Source organism: Rattus rattus, chromosome 4, assembly GCF_011064425.1.
Source record: "Rattus rattus isolate New Zealand chromosome 4, Rrattus_CSIRO_v1, whole genome shotgun sequence".
In the NCBI taxonomy this organism is placed as follows: Eukaryota; Metazoa; Chordata; class Mammalia; order Rodentia; family Muridae; genus Rattus; species Rattus rattus.
Window position 1 is genome coordinate 29990444 of NC_046157.1, and position 23149 is coordinate 30013592.

The 23149-nt window shown below is 38.8% G+C and overlaps 1 protein-coding gene and 1 long non-coding RNA gene across 2 annotated transcripts; both read left to right on the forward strand.

Annotated features, from left to right (window-relative positions):
• Nucleotides 1–241: 241 nt before the first annotated feature.
• Nucleotides 242–20251, forward strand: Btla (B and T lymphocyte associated). Its single transcript, XM_032900241.1, has 6 exons — nt 242–430; nt 10960–11280; nt 14717–14752; nt 16180–16338; nt 18242–18294; nt 19570–20251. Exons 1-6 carry the CDS (start codon nt 322–324, stop codon nt 19816–19818), a joined length of 927 nt encoding a protein of 308 aa, XP_032756132.1. The 5' UTR covers nt 242–321; the 3' UTR covers nt 19819–20251.
• A 55-nt stretch (nt 20252–20306) lies between these two features.
• LOC116898873 lies at nt 20307–22110 on the forward strand. Its single transcript, XR_004387670.1, has 2 exons — nt 20307–21696; nt 21767–22110. It is a non-coding gene; the product is annotated as an uncharacterized LOC116898873 (long non-coding RNA).
• The last annotated feature ends 1039 nt before the right edge of the window (nt 22111–23149 follow it).

Genomic DNA, 23149 nt, shown 5'->3' on the forward strand with positions numbered 1-23149 from the left:
CACTTTGAGAAAAACCTCAAGGTTATGCAAGAACGGTGGCAGAGCGGAAGCAAGGAGCCAGCTGCTCTGCACATCAGAGGGCTTGAAAGAGAACAGCAGGTTGGATCAGAAACCAAGCCACAGCAGGCCTCTCGCTTTCACAAATCTTCAGGCTGCTCATACTGTCCTCTCCCACCAGGTCTCCTGATTTTATTTTAATTAATTAATTTTTCCCCTAAGATTCTGCTAGGGTGACTAATATGACCCAGCTCTGAAGATCTCCAGGGAGGAAGAGGAAGCCTTCTACTTGAAGAGTTTCCTCTTACCTGACATTGGCTGGGAATGAAAACACTGCCTGCCATGCTTGTGACTCCCCGGTCCTTTAGGGAATTCTTCATCCTTCTTCTGGGCCTCTGGAGCATCCTTTGTAAGGAACCTACTAAGAGGATCGGTAAGGGACCTACTAAGAAAACTGGTTTTCTTCCTCAGGGTTCCTGTCAGTGATAGTTTTCCTTATTGAGCTTGCTCTGTGGAGAGGGATGCTCATGTCCAGGGTGTAGCTCAGAGTGGTGAGTCACTTTTGCTTCTTGAAAATGCCACAGGATGTAAGTGAAGCTAGGGCATGCTAATCTCCTGCTCACAGAGCCAAAACTGATCCATAGCTTGAGCTAAGTCTCCTATAACCAGGTCCTGATGGTAAGTGAAGAGATTTGAGCAGATGTTATAAACACTTAAGTACAGATTTGTCACTATTACAAAAATCTCTGTGGCTGCCTTGCTATTGGGAAAGATATGTTATGGTCTCTCTAGACAGATGTCAGCAGGGTGCTGTGGTGCTTACTAGGCTGGGAAAGTGGTTGGATATTGCCATGGTTACTCTCAAATAGTGTTCAATCTAAATAGGATCCCTCCTTGTTTCTGTGGTGTCCTACGAGGATGCTGTGGGGTGGGCTATGAGAATACCGGGTGGGCTTCACGCTGTGAGGCTGAAGAATAGAGCGTGTGTGTTGTTTCAGTTTTGCTGGACCGGATGATTCATAAGTGGTTGCTGACTGAACATGGGAAATAATTCTCCATAGTTCATGAAGTCACTGCCTGTAATGCTGGGGACTCTTGGGTTATTGATGAAACTCTTCCTGGCTCATCCCCACAAAACCTTTATGTTAGCCAAACTTGTAATCCCTTCTGTATCTTGAAGGCTCTTGCGACTTTGTGCCTGCACAAGAACCGAGCACTGTAGAGGGGGAAAGCCTGCGAATGATCAGCAAAAGTCTCTCATTGCTCAGTTAATTCTGGGCTCAAGCACATTTTCAGATGGTATCTTCCATTATTACGTATGTAGCAACTGGGCACATTCATGTTGACCTGAAAATATAACCACTGAGGTCCTGTGGAATTTTATCTTGAAATGTAGAACTGTGAAGTTTAGAATTCAGCTCTGGTGTCAGCAGACCACCTAGCCAGGGGCAGAGTAGACCCTCTCCTCAGTCATCCAAGCCCTTCTTTACTATTACCCATCCCCGAGCGACAGGTGGAGTTAAATATTAAATGGAATCTATTTAACTCTAAGGGTTCTACTGTAGACTGGACTCTGTGAAACAAAGGAACTACTTTTAGTTTTGCATCCCAACTGGGGCTGTACTCTGCATCACGTTCTTTTACCCAGTGCGCTATAATCCAGTATTTAAGCACAGAAACTTGGTTATCAGGATTGGATTATCTACTTTCTGCCGCTTACATTATGGACTCAGTTTTCTTTCCTGTCTTAGCTTTCCTTTCTTCATTTAAAAAATATATAATTACACCTAATAGTTGGTCTTTTGTTATGCCTGTAGTGCCTAGCTATGCTAAGTAGATGTAATTAAAGCTTGATAAATGTTAATGGTGATCTTTGCTAATAGATTTTTTTTCTCTCAGTACCTCTGGCAAAATCCAATTAAGTGAGAACTTAGGTTTAATATTAATACCTTAAGTAGCTCTGGTTTTTTAACTTATCTCATCTTTTCAAAATTGTCAAATACTACACACACACACACACACATACACACACACACACATATATATATGAAGTAAGTTATAATACAGTCATATATTGTAGAATGTTTAAATCAGTTAAACTAAATTGCCTATGACCTCACATACTAATTATTACATTTACCCAGATCTTAATTTTAAAATAATTAGCTATAGTCACTCTGTTGTGACTAAGAACATTTTAGTTCTGTCTAGCTCTGATCTCTTGATTTGTTATTAATGTCTCACTAATACTTGCTTCAAATACTTAGTATCCTGTTTGAAATTTTTATCCCCAAATGTAATAAATCTATCTATCTATCTATCTATCTATCTATCTATCTATCTATCTATCTATCTATCTTGAAATGGAAAGAGTTAGATAAGCACAGGCCATGTGCCTTATTCAGCAGTTGTTATGGTGGATTGCAGTGTCACTTATATTGAGCTACTAACATAGATTGGCTCAGTGGTAGAGATACTTGCTGTCAAATCTGATAACTTGTGTTCAATCCCTAAGACTGACATGGTAAAGGGAGAGAACCAATCTCTCTCTCTCTCTCTCTCTCTCTCTCTCTCTCTCTCTCTCTCTCTCTCTCACACACACACACACACACACACACACACACTCCAGTGCACATGCACATACACATGTGCATATATGCACTAAATAAATGTAATAGAATATGTTTAAAAAGAATACAGGTTGAGAAGGAACATTTGGTGAGTGCTGGAAGAGTAATTCAGTGGTAGGGCACTCACCTAACATCCATGAGTGCCTAGACACTATCCTCAGCACCCTGCTGTCCCCTCCCTTCAAAAGAAGAATATAATAGGTAATCTTTTATAAAAACTTATTCTTTTGGACAAAACCTATGGTGGATACATTCCTTAAAATTATACTAATGACATAAACAGCCTTTATAGCCTGAAGAATTCCTATAACTTTCAATAACTATGGAATTCTTTACAACACTATATACTCAGCTTATTTAAGGATGGCTTGAAAATATTTCCCACGGTTATAGTAATATGAAATGCCCAGAAGGTGTGCATTTGTGTTTGTCAAGAGTGGGAAAATACAGAGAAAAACTCCCCAAGTTTTAAGAACGTCATTTCTCTCCTGATGGAAATAGAGTACAAATCACTGCTCCTCATGACGCCTGAAAGACAAAAATCAAGTTGAGCTGGTAGGACTCGTTAACATTTTTTGCCTCTTCCCTAATTGCTGTGTTCATCTAATGAACAACCTGGAGTTCACATCCATCATAAATAGTCCATGGTTCCTAAGTCATCAGTAGGAGAAACTCAGGTATTCAGCTTTGAGCTGGATGGCGGGGGCTCATTTCATTTTTGTTTGTGACACTAGAAAAGGAAAGTGAACACTGGGGAACAAGTGGCAGTTTTTTAATCACAGAGATATCTGTCAACCATATCTGGAGCTCAAGATCCAGTGAAGCTCAGTGTAGCAGTGCCATCTCTGTAGCAGACTGTATTGGGAATGTTAGCAAATTTATTGAAGGGAAGTGCAAGTGGACTTCCCTGCACCTTCCTGACTTAGAATACTCTTACTGAGCATCACAAGGAATGACATTCCCTTGACAACACTTGGAAAATCTCATGCTGGTTTCTGACAGAATGGAAGAGCAGCTCTACTGTCAACACTGTTAAGGTTGGCTTCCCTTCCTGAAAGCTTTGTGATCAAGGTAGAGGACCTAGCATCTATGGAAGTCCAAGACCCACCTGTAACAGGTAGTCAGTGTTCCCCTGATCAGAAGGATTCTGTGGCTTATCAGTCTGAACCATTATTCCTTGGAGTCATTAAACTGTCCAAAACCTTCTGTCATTCACTGGAGATGTTTATATATTTTCTACCAAACTAACAGCCAGAATCACACCCTTGACATAGAGAATGGACGAGCAATTCCATGAAGTGGAATGCATGTGAAGCCTCTGAGCTGGGGGGCAAAGGCAGTGAACAATAGGATAGAAGCATAAGAAGACAGCTGCCCCATAGTTGACACATAATGAAGTATGGAGAGCCAACTTTAAAACAGTCAAAGACAAAGCCTTTTAGTTTGTAGTTTTGGCTGTGTCCATCAAGCCTTGTTGGTCAGTGTAATTCCATAATGTTATTTTTTATATAAAGGAATTACAACTTCATACAGCATGTTCCTTTTCCATGTCTCTATTTGTTTGCCTGTCACAGATCCCATTCATTCCATATCACTGTTAATCCCATGAAAGCAATTAGGATTAATTTTTCAGAACAGAGGTACTTGGGGAAGATCTTTGAATTTCTATTTTGTCACTGACATTCACTGGTTTTATAGCTTTTGACAATTACGTATGTGCCAGTTTTATAAATCTATATTATTATAAAAATAGAAATGCCTGGTATTTATTGTTGCTAAGTATAATCTGAGTGTGGTGATAAGAACTTTTTCTACACATTCTCATTCACAATAAGTCTTTGGATCACAGCCTGTGCCTTGGAGTAAGCAGTGGACCTGGGCCCAAGTCTTTCTTTCAACACTTGGTGACCTATGACAGGTGGCTCATTTGTTCTCTAATCCAGTTTACTCAACTTAAATAAGAGGACAGTGCTAGTAACTACCTTATAAAATCACCATGGTGATATATTGAAACACTACATGTTTGATTTCTTAGTCAGGATCAGTCAACTTATAAACTGTCAAATTTTATAATGGTGCAAAAAAATGATAGGAATTCAGTAGAAGATACACTTCAAAATTTTGTTATTTTCCAGACTAACAATACATGTTATGATAGTATTTTGCAATGCTGCAGCCCTACTTAACTGTGTAATCGCTAAGATAAACAACCAATACTGTCCAATACACCGTGTCACAAGCTATTTTTTTTGGGGGGGGTTAGCTATACTTTAAAATCACATGAGGTACCAACACTTAGTTATGAAACAGACTTTATATTGGTTTATTTTGAGTAACTGTAGGCTAATTTATTTTGAATAAGTTTAAGGCAGAATAGGTTAATACATGGTGCTTGATAGACTAGGTTTACTAAATTCAATTTGACTTAAAATATTTTTCTAAATTATGATGGATTTATCAGGACATGATTTTACCATAAGCCAAAGATCACTTGTATATATGATACCCCAAAGTGCTTAGTACATAGTAAGAACTTAACAATTATTCGTCACCCCTCCATTTGCCTGATTTTGTGCTAGAACTGGGAGGTGTGTATGGCACTTTGATAAGGGAGATTTGGTGCCCTTGTAAGTAACTAGTTATGAGTAAGGTGAAGTTCTGGAATTATCTGCCAGACATTGCTTAATCTGCACATCTGCTCTCTTGATAAGCTCTCAAGATCTCTGCTTGTTCCACTTTAAGTATCTCCAGAAGAGAAAAAAATACCATGGTATTTTAAACCCCAAAAGTTTCAAAATTATTGATAAAAATAAGAGATGTCTGGCTTAATGTCTCTGATAATCATATACAACTAAATTTAAGAGATACTCTAAATTCTTTCTCCAAATGTCATAGTAACTATTAAACATTCTGGACTTAGAAGAAACCATGTTGAAAAAGAAAAAAAAAACAAGAGAAAATGTAAATATTTCATATATGACCATAAAGACACATATGCTTTAAGTGGAAAACTAATAAGTGACTATGACAGTTCTTCCAATTGTCTTTCTTGTGGTCTCTACTGTATTTTAAGTGGTGTTGTATGAATTTATACCATGCGCTTCCCATGGATCAATGCTTTCAAGATCCATTTGACAGTGGCCTCAGCTTTCACTGAATTCTTTATTCTTGACACCAAGGCAGAAGGCTGCTTTCAACAGTGAGTCTTTCACAATTACAGTTCTGATTTACACACACACACACACACACACACACACACACACACACACACACACACACTCACGCACGCACGCACGCATGCACTTCTTCTCTAGGTATTTCTAGAATTTCTGGGAATATCTGACTTATGGAATGGGCTTATTTACCATAAAGTAATACATTTAACCAAAACTGCAAAACATTGAGTGGCTTTTGAATGGAGTGCAGATCCCCCAGTAGAGTCTCAAGTTACTGTGTTTCTAATTTTGTTACTATGCCAGCTAGCTTATGATGGGAAGATGATTCTTTAATTTTTTTTTGATACAGCACCTATAATTTTCTCAAGTGTATGCCCTTATGTCTTGGGATTGTTAATATGCAATTACAAGACTAGTTCATGGACTAGTCTGTGCTGGGGGTAGGCCGCTACCTCAAAGGGTTCCTACATGTAGGCCGCTACCTCAAAGGATTCCTACATGCCAATTTTCTAGGGAAGATGCAGCTGTGTTCCCAAGTGAGTGTAATTTCTGCACTTCACTATCCCTATCCCTGAAAATAAGCAGACTAGATTATTGAATATTATCTAGAGACCATTTCCTCTGTCCTGATTATGAAGATTATTTTCTACACTTGTAGCCTCTCCAGCATGTTTTCTGAAGCATTCCTTTGTTGTTTATGTATCACAGTATCTCCTGATAGAAGCTAAAGGGATTCTTGGCTAGTATAATACAAATATTAATATGCCATTGATAATAATTTTATTTTTCTAAAACAGCTTACATTTTTATGTTCATCTCTAGCATTGTAACTCAAATTAATCTTTATTCTTTTTTAATTGATTTCACTCAATGAATGAAACCATTTTTGAAGTTTCTACTTGTAAGAAATTTTCAACGGAGGGTTGGTAACTTTCAGTTGGAATTTGCTTTATAATAGCTGTAATCAAGGCAACATAGTTGGAGCAATCACAGCATAATTTAAGGTGTTTTTAAGGAGTGCAGATGGTATTAACTGTGATAACAAGAGGACTAGATTTTTTTAGAAGTGGGGTTTGGCTCAGATTCCTCCTCTTTTCATGAAATCTTTCTTGAGCAACTCATCCAGAGGTGTTTCCCCCTTCTTGAGGATCAGAAAGATACGAGATTACTTCATGTCTAAGGTTAAAAAAAAGTCTAATGGTAAAATTTTGGTAGAAACCATCATGTGGCAGTAAGATGTTTCCATCTTTAGAGTATGGGCAGTAAGAAGGTACACTATCCATCCTATCTACTGTTGACGATCGCCATGTAGTAGAAGTTCTCAACAATGTCTATGTCGACTGATCCTGATTATGAATCTGTGTATACAGTTCATATGGAATAGAACACACAAGTAGCTTTTGGAAGCCTTTTAAAAAGACTTCTCCATTTCTAAAGGCCCACAAAGAGATATACTGGCAAGTGAAAGCCTGGGGGTGGCAGCTATTTTTTTTTTTATCTTACTATACATATTTTCATTTTTTAACATCAAAAATTCCCTATTGGATATGAATGTTTAAGAAAAACAGTAGGAACAGTAATATAAAGGACAAAGTGAGTAGGAGTTGCCAGATAAGCCAGAGCTAAAACCAGTTGTGATTATGCCCTCTTCAGGAATGTTTGCTTGAAAAGACACTGCAGACAAGGGTAGCTGAATGCATCTTGAGTGTCACACAGTTGACTGGCATATTTTGAGGCAGGCAGAAAAGAATTGTCAATGTGCTTCTCAGATAGAAAATTGGAACTGTGACATCTGACTCAGGGGACCATTCTTGACCCACTAACATCAGTTATAGGCTTTGAGGATAATAATAAGAAGAACCCAGCTTTACTTACACCCAGAGGGATTGATCTTGATTTCTAATTATATAAATGCATGTATCTTCTATGTATTTTAGTATTTAAGAAAAAAACTCTGTTCCAGCTGATGTGATCGTCAATCACCCTTATCCTGGGGGAAATAATACTCAGAAGCCACCATGTTTCTATCATCCCATTCCTGGTCAGTGAGGTAGTCAGGGCCAGTCACTACCTCTTCCTGCATGTAATTCATGAGCTCCTCTCAATCGCATAGTCACAGAATACTAAACACGAGCAGTATGTTCACCTGTGCTGTTAGCATGAGGTAGCAGTTCTTTGGTTCAGCAGGAACCACACCTGTCAAGAGTGGTTCATTCACCAAAAGGGCAGCCCAGCCTCCAGCAACCCATCCCAGCAGCTCATGCCAACTGCTTTGTACTCAGGGACAGTGGTATTCTCCCATTGATGTGCATGTTTCTTTTCCATATGAAGGTGAATTCAACAAGGGCAGAGCACATTCCCAATCCCTATAGCCTCTAACAATGAGTATACAAGACTCCTCTCTACCTTGCTTTTGAGCTGCATTTGAGATGCATTTGAAGGGAAACAGAGTAGTACACAGTAGATTTATTTAGAAAAAGTACTTATCATTATGTAATCGTTTCGTGAATTGAGCAGTAACCTCATTGAGGATGGTAGATATTTGTCTACAACCACTTGTTTTTCAGATGTACTCACGAAAATGAAAAAGGATGTGAACTGACTAAGGTCTCTCAGCCTGAGAGAGGAACAGACTTTGGAGGCAGGGTTTCACTTGGCCTTTCCACCCTTGGCTTCCTTGCCTTCTGTCACAAATCTGACCACATCAAGTATTGTATAATCAGTGCTTCCTTTTGGTTAGAGGCCTTACCATTTCTCTTCAAGTTTTTGAAAATCCCAGCCTCATAACTTACCTTTTAATTTGCTTTCTGGTTTATTCTAGAAAATTTGAGGCAACTCAACTATGAAGTCCTAAAGGGAAGTTGTTTGCAAATTCAATATAGTTTTAAATAAGTCAGTAATCAGAGATGCTAAAAATTCTCTGCATGCTCCTAGTCACCGCTTGACTCCTGAAAATTCAATCAAATTTCAGTTATTTTATGCAAGAGTTGATGAGATCTGGGGACAGTTACAGTGAGGATTTATTAAGTGTTAGGAAGCATTTAAGGCCGCAAGCATTCTTCATTTTTAATGGAAGCTTTGACTCTAATCTCATTTAGGCATCATTATAGCTCATGATTCCATAAATCTCTTCAGAAAAAATACTCAAGGATGAAAGTTAGTGAGGAGGCAGAGTAGGTAAAAAAGAATAGTTCAATCAAAGGCATGGTGGCACACACCTTTGATTCCATCACTAGGCATAGGAGGCAATTGGATCTGTGAGTTTGAGGTCAGCCTTGTCTATATAGTGAATTCCAGAATGGTCAGGACTACAGTGAGACCCTGTCTTAAAAATTCAAACCAAAACAACAAAAGAAACCAGGAAAGAATCATAAAGGTGGAAGAAAAAAAACAGAGCTACTTTAAGACCCTGTGCTTAGCCTTGTGTTTAATATGAAAAGAGAAGGACAACTGTGCCACAAAAGACTAAATAAAAAGGAATCTTCACCTATCTTGCTTATTTTGTTTCACCAGCTAAGGGAATCCAACCCAGTAATTTCTAGATGCTTAAGATATAGAAGTTATATGATGTAACTGATACCCAGAAGCTTCTAAAGTTGGTCATGAACATGCCTTTTCCTCTAGTCCTTTCATGGGTGGGTCTCAAAAGAAGCAATGAAGTCCTTCAGTTAGGAGAATGAACCCTTACAAATGACCGTATCCTGAGCAACTGAGCCTTGAACCTTTGAAGCCAGTCTCTGTTTTGAAGTAATAATGCTGGTTGAATCTTTTGTAGACCAAATTGCATACTTGTTTGTTTCAAGAAAGGGGTGTAATTAAGCATAATTTTAAGTTTTATGATTTCTTGTTTTTCATATAACACAATTATAGGTTAATTGTCAAATACTAATGAAATTGTAAGAACTATGTGTAAAGTGAGGTAAATTTGGCATCTTACATTGTCTATCTTTTCTGCTTAAAGAAAACCTTATTTATGTGTGTTGGCTTTAGGTTTACCTTGATGTGTTTTCAAGGTAAAGGATAATAAGTTAATGATAAAAAGTAATTTTGTAAGTTAATGATAGAATAGCTTATTCAATGACATAGAATTTTAGAAGAACAATAACCTACAGAATCAACTAAGCTCATATGGTCTCATAGAGAATGCAGAAGAAATCACCTGACATGAATGGGTCTGTGGTAGGCCCTCTGCATACATGTTATGATTGTTTAGCTTGGGATTTTTGTTGGGCTCCTAGCACTAGAAGTGAGGGTGTCTCTGACCCTTTTACCTGCTCTTGGGGCCCCTTTTGCCCTACTGACTTGCCTCATTCAGCCTTGATATGAGGATTTGTGCCCAGTCTTATTGTATCTTGCTATGCATATTTGGTGGATGTCTCTGGGAGGCCTGCTCCTTTCTGAAGGGAAAGGGAAGAGGAGTGAATCTAGGGGAGACGTATGGGGGTAGAAGGAGCGGAGGAAGGATATATGAGAGAAGAATAAAGAACAAATTTAAAATTCAATTACAAAAAAAACAAAGCAAAGAAAGAAAAAAGAAAGAAAGAAAAGAAAAACAAAGAAAAGAACCAAGTACTATGGGGAAGTAAAATAATTCCTTAGTATACTGTAGAAGTGCTGTTATTAGAAAATGTGATTACAAGCTAAGAAGAAACAAAACAATGCTAGTAAATTACACAGTGAAGGCCTCATTATGACTTTAAACTCTCAATTTTCCTAATTATTAGCCTATAATAATGGGCATTCTCTTATTCAACCTCATCTGTAAAACAGAATTTATATTATATTTTTGGAAAGGAAATTTATTTTGCTTGTTTGTTTGTTTGTTTGAAGCAGTGTTTCTATGCATATTCCTGCCTGTTTTAGAACTCATTCTGTAGACCAGGCTGGCCTTGAACTCAGAGATATGTCTGTCTGTGCCTCCAGAATGCTGGGATTAAAGGGATACGCCACCATCATCCAGTAACATAATTTATTTTTAAGGCAAATATTTATTATGTGCCAGCTGTGCGCCACACAGGAATACTGAAGGTAAAGTATAGAAAAAGAAGAAAATTATGGAATTATGCATGAGAAAAACTTGGGTGGAAATTATTGCAGTGGTATTTATGGTTCTTCTGAGAGAGAGCACTGATTCCAGTTTTGCTTTTGTGTTTTAGGTGAAGAATGCAGAGTGCAACTTAAAATTAAGAGGAACTCTAGCCGCTCTGCCTGGACAGGAGAGTTATTTAAAATTGAATGTCCTGTGACATACTGTGTTCACAGACCTAATGTGACTTGGTGTAAGCACAATGGAACAAGATGTGTACCCCTTGAGGTTGGACCCCAGCTGTACACTAGTTGGGTTGAAAATGACCAGGCTTCAGCTTTTGTTCTCCATTTTGAACCAATACATCTCAGTGATGACGGGGCGTATACCTGTTCTGCAAAGTTGAATTCTGAGGTTATTAATAGCCACTCAGTAGTCATCCATGTGACAGGTAAGTGATCTACCCCAGACCATCTCTAGCTTTGTATAACATCATGTTTCTGTGAAAGAGATAATTCAGACTTTCAGGTGCTTCACTTGTGTCACATCCGCAGTCCACCACATCTCTCAGATTAGGACAGTCATGAGCACATCAAGTAGGAGACAGGACTATGAGGTCAAGAACAGTAGAGGAAAAATAACAGAAGTCGCTGGTCTTTTGGGATACAGGATTTACCTGTGTAACCCTGGCTGTTCTGGAACTCACTTTGTAGACCGGGCTGGCCTTGAACTTAGAGATCTGTCTACTTCTGCCTCCTGAGTTCTTGGATTAAAACCATGCATCAACAAACCAGGTGAAGTTATTGACTGTTTTGCCTTTAGAGATTAAAACATTTTTTAAAAGAATTATTTATTTGTTCTATGTATATGAGTACACTGTCACTGTCTTCAGATGCACCAGAATAAGGCATCGGATCCCATTACAGATGGCTGTGAGCTACCATGTAGTTCTTGAAGAACAGTCAGTGCTCTTAACTGCTGTGTCATCTCTCCAGCCCCTGAGATTATTTGACAAGTTCAAAAATAGATCACAAGTATTATTTTTGGTTTTGTATTGGCTTTTATTTTATTTTTCTGTTGTTGACTTTTATTGATTAGAATTTGTAGAAGTTATGTTTGGATGCTCTGACAGGCACACACATTTTAAAAGTACTAATTCATACTTTGCCCGTAGGACAAAGAACATGCAAATAACTTGCATGTTTTGATTCCTTGTTCCATAGAACTTTCCAGGACCTCCCATTCCCTGAGTCTTTCAATTTGTTCTAGGAGTGAAGGCAAGACAGGCAGGTAGTAAGCTAGGGACACTCAAGGTGAACAAAAGACAGACAGGTAAAAATGGAAAGGCAGGAGTAATAGAGGGTAGAGAACAATCAGTTTATGGGCATCTTTCAATAATACTATCCTCTCTGCTGAGACACTGGTTCCCTAAGAGTGGGAACTTCCATTCATCATTGAGCCTGAAGCTCCAGCCAGAAAAATTTGTCAAGAATAAGAAGTAAAAGGTACTGAAAATGGAATTAGAGTAAAAGCATCTCTTTTCATGGATGAAATGACCTTATATTTAGAAAAATGGACAAAGCTACTAACATTAATTAATATATGAGTTCAGCAAAGTTTTAGAAAAATCTATCAACACATAAGAATTAACGGGTTCTATGTGCTAGCAATGGATAATCTGAAAAGGTTGTTAAGTAAACAATTCCACTTATAACAAATTAAAACCTACAAGGTACTAATAAGCAACAGACTAGTAGACAGAACCAATAAAGCATGATAAACAAAGAAATTAAAGAATATGTAAAAATACTCTATTGTCATCAGTTTGGAAGACTTACTATTATGGAGATGACAGTCCCCAAGATCCAATATCATCTCCATCAATTCATATTTCTGAAAACTTTTAAAAGAGATGTAAGAGCTGATTCTGAAATTCACATCATATTGTAATAGACCAGAGTAGTCAAAATAATCTTGATAAAGAAGAGAGTTGGAAGACCTATTTCAAGACTTATTATTAAAATATAGCTATTTAAATACTGTGGTGAGATCAACATAGTAGAATTCATAGTCTAGGATAAAATTCTGTACATGATAAATACATTTTTTACATTATTTTTATTTTCTGTGTGTGGGTATTTTAGTCTGCATATATGCCTATGTACCATGTATATACCTGGTGCTGGTGGGACTGGAGTTATAGATGTTTTTGATCTTCACGTGAGTTCTTGGAATTGAATCTGGGTCCTCTGGATGAACAGACATTGCTCTTGATCACTCTTGATCTCTATAGCTCCTCAATCACGTTTTTGTTTATTTTTGTTTTGCTTTGTTTGTGTTTTGAGACAGGGTTTCAGTGTATAGTCTTGGCTGGCCTAAAGTCAGGGTGTAGACTATGCTAAACTTCAGTCCTGCTTTCCATTGCCTCATCTATGTACATTTATACTCACGTGTACATATACGTGTCTGTACACATGTGTACACGAAGGCCAGAGGTTGACATCTGGTGTCTTTCTCACTTGTTCTTCCTCTGACATTTTGGAGACAGAGTCTGTCAGTGAACTTGGGACTCAACTGAGTGGTTAGGCTGGCTAGTGACTGCCCCACGATGCTCCAGTTACTGCTTCTTCTGTACTGGATTACAGACAGGAGTAGTCCTGTTTTGTCTCTTATGTGGATACTGAAGATTCAATGCAGGTCTTCAAGATCACACATGTGACCCATCTCCCCAGGTCCAACCTTGTCACATCTCTATCATCATCCCTTTACACCACTGTCATCCATTTCAGAATGTCCATTTTTATCTGTCACAGCTATACTTTTCCTTTCAAACCCAGCTTATTGCCCACCTTCTCTATGAAGCCTCCAGGATTACCCTCATGCACTTAGACTACATACAGCCTGTTTATTTGCTTACTGTTTAAGGTCATTTATCACACATTTCCTTTCCCCATTGCATTATACAAAGATAAGTCAAATTCCATAAAAAATTATAGTGCCTTACAACATAGAAATCATGTCTTTCTTTTTAGGTTGTTTTTCTTTGGTAGAAGTCAAATAATTTCCTTTTAGAATTAGTTTAAATTTTAGCTGGATATGTAGAATCTTTTTAGGAAAACAGTGATTACCAGGAAAGAGTTAAAATATTTCTTTTGTTTTTGAACCTGAGAGTGCTAAGGGAACTGCTGATGAAATGAGGAAAGTAATATGTCCTGAAACTATGGCCATGCTTGTAATCAGTACATTTTGGAGATATGATACGTGTGTTTTGCCCCCCACCCCTTGAAATATCTTTTTGAGGTGATATTGGGAATGTCCCTATCTTTGCATATGACTCGTGCAAATAAGAATATATAAATACATATGCTTCTCAGTTGTCTCAGGTCAGTTTCTGATCAGTGACAGTGGGTGCAGAGAGATGAGCGTTGAGTGAGTAGGTAGGAAGTAGGAGAGCTACCATCTTTGTTTCAGAATCTGTACCTGGAATGCCACTCAGAGCATCTTTTCCCTGTGGCCATCCATATTCTCTTGGAGCACTTGCTGGTTGCATATTATGTTATGTTGTAGGTGGCAGAGATCGCACATGTTCTGTGTGTCTTTATATTTAAGGAATGAGGATGAGAGGGCCAAGGTTCAGATGAAGGTTGTACTTTGTTGATAGTAGTCCTTCCTTAGGCTTGAAAGGAACTCATTTGCTTTGTGTACCATGATCTCAAGGTGAAGATCTGTGAATTGTGCAAGCTGAACTTGGCCTTGATTGTTGGCTTCTCTGTTGTTGTGCCAATACTAGAGTCCTTTTTAATTTGCCCCGACTTTGAGGTAACTTTGAGTACCACCTGTGGGTTTTCTCAAGCCATTTTAAAACTCAAGCTTGTTTTCTATTTCAGAAAGGACTGAAAACTGTTCAGAATACCCTCTAATAAGTAAGTATCAAGTCAATCAAAATTAGCAAGATAAATAGTGGAAATAAGGTCTTCTTAAATGAGTTTGTTTGTATTAGATTATTAGATTATTGTTTGCCATCCCACTGCCTCCTCCAGGACAGCTGTGCTTGCCGTTGGCTGCTTGCCAAGCTAAAGAGCAGCTGCAGTGCACTCACCACCACGCTGTATCACTACACTAGATGCCCATTGTATCCCCTCCCCCCATTTCCCCTGATTGTTCTCATCCTCAAAGAAAGGATCTAGGAGGAAATCACTCATGTAATCCAACACTTTACTTCACTGCTTTGGATACTATGGTAACTGAAACCCCCAAGCAAAATACATCATATCTCAAAATACACGCACATAAAAAGCAGTTTCACAAAATCCACAGATAATTGGGTTGTTTGATTTCTGTGCTATGGTAATGGAGGGGTATCCTGTGTGATTCAAGGAGTTTATCAAGCCCCTGGGCTCTCTTCACTAGAGGTAGATCATCTTCCACCTTGTGATACCAGCAATGTCTCCAGAAACTACCACGTTTCTAGGGGATGAGGAATTTTCTGAATGAGAACCACTTCAGTAGCCTGTATTCAGATATTCTCCAGCTTTTTAAAAAATGTAAAGCATAAGCTTTTTTAAAAAGATTTATTTATTTATTTATTTATATGAGTACACTGTAGCTGTCTTCAGACACACCAGAAGAGGGCATCAGATCTTATTTACAGATGGTGGTGAGCCACTATGTGGTTGCTGGGAATTGAACTCAGGACCTCTGGAAGAGCAGTCAGTGCTCTTAACCTCTGAGCCATCTCTCCAGTTCATTCAGTTTGTTTTGTATCATTAAAAAAAGAAAAAAAAAAACACTATCTTTGATTCACTGAGGTGTGGATAAAAACCTCTAAGTTTCAGCCAACCTTGACCATACGGCCTGGTGACTGTTGACACTGAAATGAGCACTGTCTAGAGGTCAAGCAAAGCATCCTTGGCAGAAGTGAAAGTATTTGTTGTTTGGAGATAATAGCTTATGAGAGGAAGCAAAAGTACAGCATCAGAAAACTGTCTGAGGTGCGTCCCCACCACCATCCATAAGCTATCTAACTTTGGACAATTTTTGGAGCAGTAGCATTCCTCTCAAGTTATAAAACCACATAAAGAAAATGGCTTCCTGAGGTACTGAAATAAATATATAAACGAACAGGCTTTGCATTGTGGTTTGTTAGAACCGTCATGGAGATCTTTATGCAAATGATTCATCCAAGAAGAATGTAAGATCATCACAAAAGACTAGCAATAGAAGGTTGAAGGTCCTAGGACCACCAAAGGAGAAATTAGGGCTTAGCCTGTAAGTTCCATCATTTGAATCACAACAATACAAGGGATGTTGCCAACTCTAACGTTTCTCAGACTTTTTTAACTGTATTCAGCAGCATCTGACATCCCAAATGCTACCAATGCCTCAGGACCATCTACCATGGAAGAGAGGCCAGGCGGGACCTGGCTGCTTTACGCCTTGCTTCCCTTGGGGATATCGCTTCTGCTCCTTGCCTGTGTCTGCCTGCTCTGCTTTCTGAGAAGGATCCAAGGTGGGTTGCAATTTCCCTTTGCCCTGTATGCCACACAATTGGAGTTCCTTTCTCTAGGTCCAATACATTTTTAGCTGGCTATTGTTTTCTTTCTGGCTAGAAATGCCTGGGGAACTACTGGTTTCCAACAGAAAACTGAGTGGATTGATTTAGGCTCCCACCAGACATGGTCAAGCATACTTACCACACCGCAGTGCTAGCCTAGGGTTGTGGCTAAGCATACTCCGGGCTGGAACTTTCTCATTCTATACACACCGATTTTAAGTGTGTACAGAAGGCATTCTCCTAAATTTTAGCCAAGTCAAAGGACAGGTTGGAGTCATCTCTTGAATCAACATGTCTAATCTGAGTTATTTGGTTTGAACCTTTTCCACACTATACCACATAATTTCAGTGCTGCACACCCTGTCTAAATAAAGAACCACTGTCCCCAGAAGGAAGTCATATGTGGATGCGGTTTCAGTTGCTATCAAAAACATATGATTGAGTCAGTTTTTTACTCAATGGCACTGCATTTGAGAATGGGACTTGTCTGTAATGAGAGATATGATATATTTTTTTTAATTGTTTTATTTATTTATGCTCCAAATGTTGGCCCACTTCCTGGTAACCCTCCAAGATTTCTGGTCAGAGATGTAATATTTTGAAAACAGCTTGTTTTTCATTTTGAAGCTGTGTCTTCTTTGTCACCACTGAGCAGTTAAATTCAGCAAGAATCTATATTCTCTACTTCTCTGTTTTTCTGGTCTTCCCCTCCCCTTTCTACAATATCAGTTTCCACAATGTAGCTGTAGAAATTGGGCCAGACAAAGCATCCCTTATTTGGCTGCTACAAGAAAATGCTCTGTCTGTGCCAAAGTGCTTCTAGTGTTTTGAAGTAAGTGTTTTTGGATCCCAGAGCTGTCTTATAGCTAAGGAATTTTTCTGCATCTGTAACTATGAAGCTCTTTCCATGGTCTTTTTGCAGCTTCATATTTCCTAGGGCTGCTAGAACATCTCTCTAAATGTCGAACAAGAAACTGGGATAATCTTTATTGGCCATCATACCTAACGGAAAGTGGGAGCATGCATATGTGACAGGAGCACTTGTGAAATTTTTATATTTTTATTTGTTGAGAATTTTCATTCATGCATACCGTGTTTTTGATATTATTCACCCTACTCATTTTCTGTAATCCCTCCTGAAGCCCCTATGCCCCTCCCCAATTTCATGTTCTTTTAAAAATATATAATCTGCTGAGTCCAATTTATAGTGCTCATATGCATATGACTGTGGAGATTTATTGGGAGATTATATTTATGTACCACAGATGACAACCCTAAAAGAATTGACCTCTGTTCCCTTTCAGCCATCAAGTTATAAGCTAAGGGTTACAGGGCTCATTTACTGGGATACTGGCTGGCTTAATCTTGCACAGGTCTGGGCAAGAAATAACAGGTGTTAGGAGTTAGTAGGTACAACAGTGTAGTCATGCCCAGAATATAATTTCTCCTCCAGTCTTCTCCAACCTCTGGCTCCTACAGTCTTTCCTCAGTATTACCCGAGTCTTGGGGGAAGGAAGTATGATATATGTCTCATATATCACAGAGTGAACAGAAGCACTTTTAGCATTGGTTTAAGCAGTGACTACAAACCGTTTGAAACCATTTTTCTAGGTCCTACTTCTTCCTCTTATGTGAAGACTGTGACGTGAAGTAGGAAGTGAGGGAGGGAAGTGGGCATGTGTATGTGCACACAGTGAGATGCACATGGTACATGCTAGCCAAGAGAGTTCGTGAGGTAGAGCTAAGAGCATGACTGCTAACATGCAGTGTGGTGGGCAGCGAGGAAGATAGTCCACCTTGCTTTCTTAACACCCTTTGATTACCTTTTTTTTTTCTCTTTCTCTCCTCAATCTTCCAGGGAAAGAAAAGAAGCCTTCTGACTTAGCAGGAAGAGAAAGGGAAACTAACTTGGTATGTTTGAAATATCTGTTAAGACAAACACACTTTTGTATTATACCATATGTACTTTTTCAGTAAGTTTATATAATATTACACACACACACACACACACAAACACACACACACACACACACACACACACACACACACACACTTTCATATCAGCCATGATTGCCTGCATAATTCTTGTGTAAGATAGGGTCATAAACTTCTTGTTATGGAGTGGGGAGAAACTAACAGGACAGTTAATAACTCATGGGGATTGAGGGCCATTTTCAGTGTAATCACAGTATATAAACCCTCACCTACTCTATTGTAAGCAACAAAAATGAAATCCATTAGGGGAATAACCATCAAAATAGAAAGGGAATTAGTTGGGAAGAGGAAGGGTCGGGGAAGGTTGGGAAAGGGATGAGAGAGAACACTGGAAGGTGAACACAAAAAATTCTGTTCTATACATGTATGCCATATTAAAACATTATTATGTGTAATTACTACATACTAATGAAACATAAAAATTAACAAAACAGAAAAGTTCAGAGTTCTGATCTAATATCAAAATACTCCCTTTAGGGGGGTGGTTCTCAACCTTCCTAATGCTGTGACCATTTAATATAGTTACTCATATCAGGGTAATCCTCAACATGACCCTCAATAAAATTATTTTCACTGCTACTTCATAACTGTAATTTTGCTACTGTTTAGTTTTAGTTCTCATAGCATATTAACATGTCTTGGGTGACCCACCAATGCTCCTGTTCCTGGTCTCCTGGGAAGGTCTCAGGTCTTTTGGCTGGGTTCTTCACCTTTTGTTATTTTATATCCCATATGCCAAATGTGTTATAAATTGCCTGAAGTTCTCATAGGATTATTTTTCTTTTCCTGTGAACTTGGATTGTGGTTTGTCCGTTGAATGAGCTTTGCGTGTATGTACTGTGACCTCCAATGACCCATGATAAAGTCTAAAACAATTGTTTGGGATGGCCATAGTAGACCTCAGCTATTTGGCCTTTGGAGCTCAATGGTCAAATCCTGCCTAACACTCATGTGGACCTGGATATAATATTTAAAAAAAAACAAAACCAAACAAACAAATAAACAAGCAAACCAAAGCCAACATTTTCACCCTTTGATAATACAAAGTTTAAGTGTAGATAGGAAGTGGTTTATGTGAGGGACAATAGATTGTCTCTCTCAATATGCATGACACAATGTAGCCTTTCCCTCATGGTCCAGTAATGATTGCTTTGTCACATCTTTATGTGGTGCATCTCTTTTCTCTTATAGGTTGATATTCCAGTGAGTTCCAGGATAAACTCCCAAATACTGACATCAGAAACTGGAATTTATGACAATGACCCCTGGTCCAGTATGCTGGGAGAATCTGAATCAACCATTAGCTCACAATTGGAGGGAAACAAACAGGGCATTGTTTATGCCTCTCTGAATCATTGTGTTATTGGAAGGACCCCAAGACAGGCAAGCAAGATTCAGGAGGCACCCACAGAATATGCATCCATTTGTGTGAGAAGTTAAACCGGCCGCTGACCCAGGCAGTGGGCACTGCACGAGTGCACGTCAATACTTCAGTCTGTCAAATAACCTTCAACCTGGGAATTTTCAATTAAGATGCCTTGTGCTGGTGCTGTGTCTTAAAGGTCCATGAAATATTTAGTTAAAATTTCTCCTGAAAACCTGAAGAGTTTTGTACAAGAGCCTTGAACAACAGACTCTCCTTTGGGAAAATTCATATTACAAATAGCTAAATAATAGGATAGTTAAAATTGATCATGTCGTACCCAATGTGTGAATTCAATATTTTCTTTGGAACTACCACAGAGACTTACAGGGAAGAAAGAAGAGTGTTATTTGGATCTGTTCACTACACAGTCTAGAAAAAGAATGGTCCAATTGACTAATCATAAATACAGAAATGATTGTATGTTCTCAGTCTGTCATAAGGAGACAATTTCCCATGTCCATCTATAGATAGTTTTTTTATATTTTTTTTAATGGAAAAGAAAATTACCTTGGACTCAATTCAGTAAAAGATTAGAAAGGGTAATTAGTACAATGCAGATATAGAATATGTCAAATAGATGTGGGGTCAAGCTTCATTATCCCCACCGATAAGATGTTCATCTTCACCCGGCTTGATTGAGAAAGTAAGGTAGTAAAGGGTTCATCAGTATATATAAGTGCATTTGTAATCAAGGAATGTACATGAATGTGATTCAATGCTGCTGAACTAATACAGATGGGTCTATGAACAAGAGTCTATGGGCATAGATATTATCAATTGAGATTGAACTTTTAACCCACTTTTTGTTTTACCTGAGAACACACTCAAAGGACAATTTATGAAAGGAACGTCTGGAATATTGAGTTGATCAGTAGGGGTTGGCATACATTCATGAACGTCTGTTTCTTGATTCTTATGAAGTGAGTCAGGATGAAGCATTTGTAATGAAGTACGGCATATGGAGATCATTCAGGTTTAAATTCTGACATTGCAGCTGCTCAGGAAGATGATTAAAATTTTCAGGTGTTCTGAATTTCCAGATTGAGTCTAATTACTTAAAAATAGCTCAGACATTTATTCATCAGCTTGAGGCTTGAGTTCTCAGACCCTGACATATGTCGTAGTCTTAGTATACAGCCGATTGGGCATGAGTTCGAAGCCACTGGATCAAACACGTGAACTATTGAATGAGTGAATGTGGTCTATGTAATTGCATGCATATAGGCGGGTGGGCCTGTGCGTGTGTGTGCTAGCATGCAAATGCAAGATGTGACTTCCGGAAATGAGACAAGAGAAACGAGTCATATTGCCATTCTATTTTTAGTCTGCTTAGAAGGTGCAAAGCACTGAGGGAAATTAGTCATTTGTAGAAAATACATGTGGAATGGTGAGAATGGGAGGGAGGTGAGAATGGGAGGGAGTTGAGAATGTGTCCATAATCAGGGAATAAAGAGGCCTAACTACACAGCTTTTTTTCACCTACTGCTCACCTCAGGTTTCAGTTCTCTAAATTTGAGACAACGGTGTTTTCAGACACCGTTGCAACCAATTCTAGTGAAGGTTGTTCAGGCAGGTGCACTTGTGGGAATTTATGCAAAGAGGACCTCAGAATAGCTGCTCATCCTCAAAATAGAAACAGGAAGTGTGGGACGGAGATGAGTACTGCACTCTGTCGACAGGCAACTTATACAATTCTTCAGGATTTTCTCTGATTTTAAAAACAAAATACTTCTACCTAGCTTAAAACAATCTTTTAAAAACTTTGTGTGTGCATGTATATTTGGGTATACATGTATGTATGTGTGTGGTGTATGCACATGTATGTACAGGAGCCAGAAGCCAAAGTCAGGCACCCTTTTCTATTGCTCTCCACTCTATTCTGTTAAGAAAAGGTCTCTCCAAGCGCAAGACCCTGGTTTCGGTTCCCAGCTCCGAAAAAAAAAAAAAAAAAAAAAAGAAAAGGTCTCTCATTGAACCTGGAGCTAGGCTAGTGGGCAGCAAGCCAGTGATGGATCCTCCTGTCCCTGTCCCCCACTCCCCCACTGCTAGGGATCTATTTGCTCATGTTCAACTTTTTACAAGGATGTGGAGAATGCAAACTCGGGTCCTCATGCTTGCACAACAAGCACGCTCGCTTGCTAAGCATGTTCTTAATATGTTTTACAATGAAAGACACTGCTCGGGGATTTCACCTCCATGAATGATCAATTCTGTTTGAACCTTGTTTGTCAATCACATATCATTTATGCTCTTATTCCTGATTAGTACCTATGTGCATCTCCTCAAATAAATATGTTCCAGTATTATTTTCCTGGTTACTAAGCTCACAGATGGTCGATAATTTAATGATTTCCTTGAACTTTAAGATTGTCAATTGCAGGGTTGGGGATTTGGCTCAGTGGTAGAGCGCTTGCCTAGCAAGTGCAAGGTCCTGGGTTTGGTCCCCAGCTCCGAAAAAAAAAAAAACCAAAACCAAACAAACAACAACAACAACAACAACAAAAGATTGTCAATTGCTCCCAGTAAGACAGATAAACTGTTAAAATTTACCTGAGATTGAGGGAATGCCAACTTTCCAGTAGCTGAAGCACTGGAGAGGACACTTTCTCCACCTTCTCCCCAGCAAACAACTGTCAATAGCTCCCCAGGCAGGAACAGCCATCATAAGACCCTTCTCCATCCACGAGGGACATTGATGTTAATGGCACCAGTCTGGTATAGATCGTGTACAACTAAGGACCACACTCACATCCTAGCCAGAGCTAGTATTTCACGACACTCCTTCCTGTGTCCCAGCTCTCAGGTTCTTCCCCCCTCCCTCTTCACTCATCTTCCTTGAGCATTAGAAGGGACTGGGCACAGATGTCACATCTATAGCTAAGCACTCAAAGGTCACTTGTTCTTGAACCTTTGGTCTGCTGTAAGTCTCTGCACTGGCCACAGCTACCACAGGGAGAAGCATCTCTGGCCAAGGCTGAGGAAAGTCCAGATCTAAGGTATAAAGGTAAGTATTTCAGAATCTGCATGACCAGGAGACAATTTACTGAGCATTTTCTTTCTTTGAATTTTTCTTTTATTGAAAATATATTTTATAAAATATATTCTGATTACAGATTATTTCTTTTCTTTTCTCAACTCTCCCAAGACCCTCCCCACTCCCATCTCACCTGTCTCTGCTTGAAAAAAAATAGGCCTCTAAAGAATAGTAATAAGACAAAAGAAATCAGAATAGGACAAAACAAACAGAAGAAAAAAAAAGCACAAGGCACACAGATAGCTGTATTAACGCATATGTTTACACACACACAGGAATCCCATGAAAACCCAGAATTAGAAGCCATCAAA